General features: G+C 48.0%; 2 protein-coding genes across 2 annotated transcripts in view; both read left to right on the forward strand.

The window, feature by feature from the left end:
* The window catches only part of LOC119095013 (uncharacterized), a 52,369-nt gene that overhangs the window by 24,933 nt on the left and 17,985 nt on the right, over window positions 1-9,451 (forward strand). The gene's annotated exons all lie outside the window — the stretch shown is intronic.
* The window catches only part of LOC119095012 (uncharacterized), a 4,400-nt gene continuing 4,065 nt past the window's right edge, over window positions 9,117-9,451 (forward strand). The window contains exon 1 of the mRNA XM_037217919.1: window positions 9,117-9,382. Within this exon, the coding sequence (XP_037073814.1) occupies window positions 9,117-9,382 (266 nt within the window). The remainder of the gene's footprint in view (window positions 9,383-9,451) is intronic.

A 9,451-nucleotide genomic window follows, 5' to 3' on the forward strand; every position in this document is an offset into this window, starting at 1 on the left:
CACCTTGAAAAGTGAGGCGAGGATGTGGCCCTCAGGTCCCTCTATTCTGATATCCATGAACGAAGACACAGAATATTTGACAGATTTTCTCCACGCCAGATGCTGGTCTATAGAGACCTTAATCTGATTGCTAGCCTATAGGACCTTACGCTGGAATTACATCTCACCACCAGACCAAATAGGAGATGGAGATTAGCGCCTCTGACGGAGCAACTGAAAACTAACTAGGGTATTCATCTGTAATGGAAATAACAATGGGACGTCACTTTTTATAAAATGTCTCTCTCAGAAATGCACCACAGACTGGAGAACACTAATTTGAGGTCATTGGCCTATGTGAGCTTACTTCTATGATGGCCTTCAGCCTTTTTCGTCGGGTAAATGTGTTGTTAATAATCTCAATATTTTTTAATGTCTTACTCTTATATACTCTACTTACCTCTAACTTCATGCATCGCTGGTAACAATAATAATGTCACACTGGAAAACAATAAAAGTGCTTTGAATAACACGGCTGGGTCGCGTTAGTGACAGGTTTTGCACACTTATGATCAATGGTGAATAGATACAGTTCCTTCTGTGTGATGTTTAGAGTATGCATTTGCAAAAATCCCGCCCTCAAAAGTGGCAGTTTTTAAGCGATTGTTTTTGCTCTGGCTATGTAGACGTGAAAAGGAGGCGTAAAGAACGACGTCTATTCGATTATGCTTTCTATATGATAAGACGCAAAGGCGGGACCTGATATGCCCTATGCTAAAGGGAGCATGCAGGCTCTAGATGCTTTCTAAGAATTTTATTTATTTCGATGCGCTTTATGGCGGGGATGTGAAAGCTCGCACTCGTTTTGAAAGCCGGTGGCTAAGGAGTGAACTTTTCGCTGTGTGTATTAGAGCTCCTTTCACGAAGAAGGCGCCAGTTTTCCAACTTGCAGCTAATACTTGAGTTCAAAGTACCCGAATCACAGACATGTGAACGCAAGGTTAAGCGCAATTAGCATGAATGGCAGGCATAACGAGCATGAATGACATTCAGAACGAGTGTCAGAAATGGTTCAGCATGTTCACCTCAAGCACAATTCACATAACTTCACCAATGCTATTCCTGCATTATACGTTCCGAGCTTTCCCACATGGCTTCACTTAATGATTGCGTACGTTGCAGATGTCAACATTAAAACTGAATGAACACCTACTTTTTACGCTCGGGCAGACGTCGCGTAATCAGTTCTGTTTGGGAGCACGCCGACACTTTCGCAATGTGGAGTGTTTTTACGCTGTCGCCATGCTTTCGTGATTCACGGCACAGATATTTTCCATATTCTTCTGTTTACATACTGAATATTTACATACCCAACGCCTACGAGCTGGACAATATTATATGATGAAAAATGCGTAGAGAGCACTGAACTAGTTTGCGTTCATACGGTAAATGCGCAAGCCAATCTCGGTTGTGCTATGTTCGGTATTATTTGAGCAAATCGCTTCATGCACCAATTGACCACGACACGATGCCACTGACACCACCAAGGAGATCCAGGCTCACTTTAACGGAAGGGCCACGCTTCATCGTAGGACCATTGGGATTTGGTACCCCCCCCCCCCCCCCTCCCCTTCCCCTCCCCCCACCACCCACAGAAAGTCCCCGGTTTACGTCCAGCTTATTTTCAGCTTTTTATATTTCAAGAGGTAAAATGTCTTCCACCGGAACAATTTGTCAGATTTAATCCACTTTATTCCCAGAGACAAATTCTGTTATATTTTCCACGCTGAACTTGAAGATTCGGATCCGCCTGTGATGCTCCTGAACTTTGGTGCGTTTTAAGAGGAAAGATTAGATGAGCCCGGAATGAGGATTTTGGTGCCATTTTACCACGAGATTTTGGTGCTCCTTGGTCCAAAGGGAGCCAATGGCCACAGCCCCCCCCCCCCCTTTCTAGATTCGCCACTGCCCGCCACCAAGCAAGTGGCTGCAGTTGATGCGTGAGGAACAGACGAGTGCATTGTTCACTCCAGGAAGATTGGATCATATCGTTTCATACACGCTCGGCTGAAAACATTCTACAGCTTCAGACGGCAATACGGCTTAAACCTTAATGACTTAGATCATACAGCTTTTGACAGCGATTTCAGTGTCAACGAAAACCAAGTTTAATACACTGCAGGCGCCGCAAGCGCGCGCAAATTTTTGTGCGTCGTGATGGAGGCGTCTATATAAGTGCCCCTTTGACACCATGCCTCGATCTGACTTGCCAACGGCCTCTTACGCCATCGCTCAGTCACACCTATCTCATATAGTTTGTTACTTAAAATGTTACTTACTTTAAAATGCCTTTTCCTTCGAGAATGTAGCTCACTTAGTTTTCTAGACTTCTGGGGGTGCCTCCGAGGCCCCTGGCTCACAGAGCGCCCCTGGCCCGAGGCCCCTGGCTCACAGAGCGCAAGTAAAAATAAAAGATTCAGGGTTCAAGAGCGAGATCCATCAGCTCGACGCTATTGCGGTCAGATGGCTATCACGATTAGGGCAGCGTCCCGTGAGCTACAGCAGCAGCGTGAGCTTCCCGTGAGCTACAGCAGCAGCGTGAGCATCCCGTGAGCTACAGCCATGCCACTGCCGTCGCCAGTGAGGCCAATCACAGAGAGGGCAGAGTCCTGTCACGCTCACGCCTAACGCGATAGTGCAGGCGCCCGGTCGGCGACGGGGGCTGGGGGAGGGGAGGGCACAGATCAGCTCGGGCCGCGCCAGATTCAGAGTCGGTCCACGTGCCTGCGCTTCGGAAAATGGCGGGAAAGTAGCGAGGCTGGCCTATCCACTGCATGCCAATGGCTTGGTCCTGCTTGTCTTCTCTTCGGGTCATCCCCATAAATCACTGCAAGCGTGGTCTTATGCAATACGCCTTCATAAGTTTCGTGCTCTGCTTTATTCTTAATAAAGTTATGCAGGCATGAGCACAAACTTATGTTTGGTGTGCATCTTACTCGGTTATGCGTTTGTACTGACGTGTGTCCCGAATCCCCAATCTTCCTATCAGTCCCCAATGCAATATCATTGCATTGGGGGCTGATAGTGAGTCGCATATTTGCATATTGTCTTGCTGCATATTGTTACACTGCAGAGATACGTGCACACAAATGCCCACCAAAGATGGGAGGAGGAGAGAGAAAGGGGAATGGTAAGGGAGGGGAGAGCAAGAGCGAAAGCGAGAGCGAGAGCGAGAGGGAGGGGAAGAGGAAGAGAGAGAGAGAGAGCGAGAGGGAGAGGAAGAGGGAGAGGGAGAGGGAGAGGGAGAGGTAGAGAGAGAATGAGATGTAGAAGGAGAGGGCGAGGGAGAGGGAAAGGGAGAGGTAGAGGGAGAGGAAGAGAGAGAGACAGAGAGACAGAGAAAGAGAGAGAAAGAAAGAGAGATAGAGAGAGGGAGAGGGAGAGAGAGAGGAGAGCAAACAACACACTGCAAAACAAACAACGGAACAAGCAACACATTACAAAATCCTAAATCCACGAGTAGTCTAGCAGTTGGACGGAATGTGCAGACACCACGCATATGGGAAAGTGTGTTGAGACATGACCAGACACAGACATCAAAGCATGTCCAGACACGAGCCGCGAATCATTTACTCTGCAGTTTGCAAACTGATCTCAACGCGCGAAGTGGAGGCTGTTTTTCTGACATCCCTGACAGAGCTCGAACGCTCCTTTCGTTGCGACGCAGTGGGCCTGAGAATGATCCATCTGACGACCTTCTCAACAGGCTCTCGAGCGTGCGCTTCTCGACTTTGCTTGGAGACGTGGTTTCACAAGCCTCCCTATACGGTTTGGAACTGCGTATGTAGGCTCTGTGCTGTCGAGAGAGATATGAAATGGAACGACCCTTGAATGACTTGCCAGACAGGGGGCAACCGGTACATGTGGAGCAAGAACTTCGATGGACCATATCTGATCGTTCAAGGCCAGATAATTGTATCGTTAGAAGTGAGCGTCAGCCTGTTCTGAACCACACATATTGAGAGAAAGTAAGGAAGAGATGAAATGTAGGATGCAGCCCCCTTCCCCTTTTCGCACTAAGAAACATAGAGCTTAGCAGAAATCACCAGTAAACTGGCCTCAACGAGAGCTCGCGATTCGTAATGAGTTTTATGTCGCTAGATCAATACTTGATGCCATGATGTCAGGGTCAAATGTCAAATTTTCTGCAAATTGATATTTTTGACTTTCACGCTCACATGCACCAGGCTATGTTTCGTAGCGATGCGAACCTTCAGCAGGCGTTTGCCTTGGTCGATGTTGAGTCCCATGGCATATTGTTTTACGTGTTCTGATCATACAGTTATGATGTATGGCTGTGTTTGCGTAACAGCGGCATTCCACGGTATTGTCGGTTGTCGCTTGCCGCACGCGCAGATTGCACGTGCAGTGTTCCTCAAACCGCCGCCGCTCTGAGGCCGGAAGTGATAGGGACACGTGTTTATGTCAACACACGCGCAATGGGTGCCCCAGAGGCCACTGAAAATTTAGGCGCGATTGCACGTCATGCCGGAGAGATATTCTCAGAAAATCTATGGGGCTGCATTGATCCGCTCCCCTATCAGGGCGAAGGCGAGGTGCGCAGTCATGTGCATACAACCCTACCAGGGTGGGGCAAAGAGAGCGGTCATGTGCATACAACCCTACCAGGGTGGAGCAAGGAGAGCGGTCATGTATATGCAAATGTATAGGAGAGAGTAGAAAGAGTTGCATTAGTTTTTCGCTCTGAGCTCCCTCCTGCTATATCCACTGATGATAGAACTAGGGCTTTTATGTATGCTGATAGCTATAATATTTAGCTTCACATGTAGCGGTAAAGCTTTGAAGAGCACGTCTTCGATTTTTGGTGAATGACTAGTGAATGAACTCCTTTCATATGAGACGACTTCCCTCATACTGGGAAAACTGCATCACATGGTAAGGACAGTTGTGCGTAATTTTGTCATAGGGCAAGGTGCATTGCAAGCGAGCTGAATGAGTTGCAGCACGCAAACCAAATGCGCTTGCCTGCGCAATTCAGAAGTTTGTCGCGGTTACGACATAACACATGTTGTCATTTGTACCAGTCCGTGTTTGTTTTATGGCCACTGCCACCTCGGCTGCGGTTGCCCGGGCGGAAATTAGGGGTCTGCAACGGTACTATGTCGACTTGTCTGGGTGATAATAAGTCATGACAATCAAGTTAGCCGATCATTGGCAGTTAGTCAATGCCATTCTGTCAGCTTATTGTATCAATGATGCAACGTGCCCCATATACAGCTGACGCAACATGCGCAACGCGATATTTTGAAGGAAAGTTTGCGCCACCCCAGAATCCTTGGCCAACCGATACCACATGCTTTCCAGCATATACGAGACATACACTTCCCCACCACCCAGTAAAGCATTTACGCGGCTATGGTTATGCATTTAGTCCTTAAATGGAATGTTTCACGTTTGAAAATATTGAAGTAAGCACTAAATATAAACAACAAGCTCACTTACAAATACCGGCATACTCTTAGGCGGACAAGACTGCTAGACACCACGGTTTCTCTGTTTGGCAGATATGCTCGGTGAAACGTCATTATTTTATTACGCTATCGCACCTTGCACAGCATTGATTGAAAGCCAATTGACAGCCATTTTATATGGAAATCGCGCTTACGAACGCCAGATGCCAACGCCTCCACAATTATATTTTCCTTGGCTTTAATCGCCGCACGGCTTATGGAATGACAGGATTTAAACGCCGTTATCATGACGTCATGAACGCCAAGCTGTCTTTGGAATAATCTCTCCGATATCCTCTCCCCATGTCCACGGGCTTGTAGCTGAGAAAATAGAGGGGTATATGTTAAAGAAGGTCAGGGATTCGAGCTCTACCAAAATGTCTCCAAGATGGTTATTTCGGTTCAAACCTCACATTAATGTGAAAACTGCCCTTGAGCACACATTTACTTCAATTGTTATAGTTCTTGACAATATGCACACAAAAAAAACACACGGCATGTTTGTAGCGTTCACCAAAAGACACGTGCACTCATGCGGCCTGAAATACACTGAAATGTAAAGGGAGCTGCTCTGCGTCAGTTGAGTGACTCAAAACTGCCATCGTCGCATAGATTTGGAATAAATCACCATGATGCTGCTTGGAGATGATACAACTCATCCAACTCCTCCTACACACTCTGTGTGGTCTGCCTGCCTGCTTTACCGATGGCTTGGCGGTTTTTTAAAATACATCGCGACCAAAAATAATTTTCAATGACGACTTATACAATCGAACGGCATTATACAATCGAGATTTATACAATCTGTTATAAGCTATGGAAAGAGGCCACGTACTGCGTACTGCCATAACGGCCCGAAACGTTTCCGGCCACATCCGTAACCCTCATTTTACGGGAGAACGCACGTGCTTGGAAAAAAAGACACTTCAAGAGCGCAACAAGCCATCAAGAAAGCTACTGTGTTCTGCCTTATTTTTTTGGCACGCTCCGCCCGTGTAGTTAGCCCTGTAACTTGAACGCTGTTCACATTCAGGTGTCGTAAGTAAGTAAAAGTCATGTGCATTTATAAATTTATCGCGGGACGCGAGCGAGCCTGTAACTAATTGGCTAGTTTTTAGCGCGTCACATACCCCAGACATAACCGAAAAACAGACATGGGTGTTACTAACAAGGCTCTCCCTCCCTCTCTCTTCTCCCTCTCTCTGTCCTCTCTCTCTTTCTTCTCTCTCCTCTCTCCCGCCGCGTTTCCTCCCCCGTCCACCTCCCTCTCCTCTCGCTCAGCATCCTCCCTCTTGTCTCTCCCTTTCGCTCTCATCTCTCGGTCCTCTCGTCTCAACACGTACAATGCTCCTCGTCTCTCCCTTCTCGATTCTCTCATCGTTATCTCTCCTCCTCGATCTCTCTCTCCTCTCTCGTCTCTCTCGCTCTCTCTCTCTCTCTCTCTCTCTCTCTCTCTCTCTCTCTCTCTCTCTCCTCTCTCTCTCTTCTCTCTCTCTCTCTCTCTTCTCTCTCTCTCTCTTGTTCTCCCTCTCGCTCTTTCTCCCCTCCTCTCTCTCTCCTCCTCTCTCTCCCTCTCTCTTGCGCTCTCTCTCTCTCTTTCTCTCTCTCTCTCTCTCTCTTTCTCTCTCTCTCTCTCTCTCTCTCTCTCTCTCTCTCTCTCTCTCTCTCTCTCTCTCTCTCTCTCTCTCTCTCTCGCTCTCTCTCTCGCTTTCTCTCTCGCTCTCTCGGGATGGTGCTTGCACGGACGACCACGGGCTGCCACACCGTGCGGTGATTACACGTCAGAGAAGATTTTCGCACAGAGAATTCGGAATGACGAGTGGCCTCAAGATTACCTCCTCAGGTCAACTGAGTGGGTGGATTGTCCGTGCCAAAGCCACACTGAAGAGAAGCCAGAGCGTGCGAAGAGCGGTTGTCAAATTGAAACGTGCGAAAAGCAGTTGTCAAGCTGAAACAAAGGGCTACAAAATGGCCAGAACATTTGTTTACTATTACATGAAGTGCTCACTAGACCTCACGAAATGCAGATTGGCCAAATAGCCAAAATTCAGCGGATTTACGTGGGTTGTTCAGTGCATTAGCGAGGAACATTATTCACATAGATAAGACAGAAGTATTAGCCCTATTCCTCGAAAAAAAACAGGAGAATGGAGATATAATTAGGATGATATTCCACTCATGGTGCCGCAAAAGCGTACGTCAATGCAGGCTGCTGTGTCAAAGATTCCCGAAAAGTCTTTCACTGAAGCGATGTAAACAAACGGTGAACAGTGCTCCCGGAAATCAAAGGAAGGTGGGGTAGGACATGACTGGCGTCATATTCAAACAAACAACGTGCTAGCCTACACGGGCGAGCACAGCGGCTGAAAAAAAAAACACTTCAAACACGTTCACATTGTTTCAAAGCTGACAAAACTGCTGTAGTTGTTTCAGACAAAAGCTACGAAGGCGTTTGAGATTCATGATGGAGAGCGAGGGGCTATCAGGAGTCAAGCGATGAGTTAACCACACATGATCATTGAACTTTAGCATCAGATTTCAGAGGTTTTCCAATAGGACATCGGACACTCGAGGAATCCGAGGAAACCCCTAGCCAAATCTGTTTATGATATCGTGTCAAGAGGAATGTTTTACATTTAAAGACTTATAGCAAGCATCAGATATGATGAAACAGGCTTACTTATAACTACTGATATGCTTTTAGGTGGAGAAGACTGCTACAGACATCACAATTCTCTGCTTAAACAGACATGCTTCTTAATGGTCATGGTCTGATTACGTCATCGTACCTTGCCACAACATTGATTGAAGGATAATGACGGCCGTTATATCTGAGAATCGCGCTGATGGACGCAGTTATGACGCCTCGACAATTATCTCTTTGGCCTTGATCGCGCATGGTTATGGAATGACAGAATTTGAACGACAGTATCATAACGTTATAAAATGATGAATGACTGAAATATTATCCCCGATGTATCTCCCCCATTTCGCGGCGCAGAGCTCAGAAACTAGAAGAGCTTAGGTATTAGGAAGTGCAGGGTGTGAACAGCACCAAAGGTCTTCAAGGTGGCTAATTCAGTTCAAAACCCCATATAAATGTGGAACACTCTCTTTCAGTGCAGTTAAGCCGAAAAAGCGTGATCAAAAGTCTCACTACATATGCACCATCATGTCTTCGGCAAAGTAGGATCTTCACTTAACATGTTTCTTCATCATGTCTTCCGTAACCCCAAAAACTGGAGTGCCTATAGCATAGAGGGGCGCGTCTGAGGAACCAGTGGAGAGGAAAAAGGGGCAAACCAGGAAAAGAGGTGCTCTCGTAATCTCGTAGCTTGAGCCTGGGTGCCTGGCTGATATACAATCCCCATTCAGTAAAATAAGCCGTTTACGTAGAAATTTATAAGCTTGCATGCCAACTCACGTTGCCGATTTCAGGACTCTGACTTGACAACGACCGCTCCTAACTCCATCCCACGCCCAGCCTCACCCGGCGCCTACCCTCGTCCTCCGCTCACCAGCCGCGTGTGTTGCCTCTCCGGTGATCACGTTTTTGTTGCCCTTTGCAGGTGGGGGCGTGGTGTGTGTCGTGACCTGTGACCCAGGATGCGCGGGGTGCAGGCGGCAGTGGCGCTGCGTCGTCAGCGCAGCCGGCGCGAGGAGCGCAAACGGCGCGCTCACCAACTCCTCGCTGGAGAGCGTGACGCCGCGGCCCTCTACCGGCGACGGCTTCGTCGAGGAGGAGCCGGCGCCGGCACCGGCGCGCTCGCGCAGCATTCTCTTCGGCATCACGCTCTCCACATCGGCCTGGTGTTTCTCTTCATCGGCTTCCTCATGGTCATCACGGCCATGATCCCCGGTACATGGAGAAGGCCGAGGCGTACGACCTCGTCGGCACCGGCACCTTCTTCGTCGTGCTGGGCGGCGTGCTGACCCTGGTG

Source organism: Pollicipes pollicipes, unplaced genomic scaffold, assembly GCF_011947565.3.
Source record: "Pollicipes pollicipes isolate AB1234 unplaced genomic scaffold, Ppol_2.1 Scaffold_4219;HRSCAF=4965_pilon_pilon_pilon, whole genome shotgun sequence".
Lineage (NCBI taxonomy): Eukaryota > Metazoa > Arthropoda > Thecostraca > Pollicipedomorpha > Pollicipedidae > Pollicipes > Pollicipes pollicipes.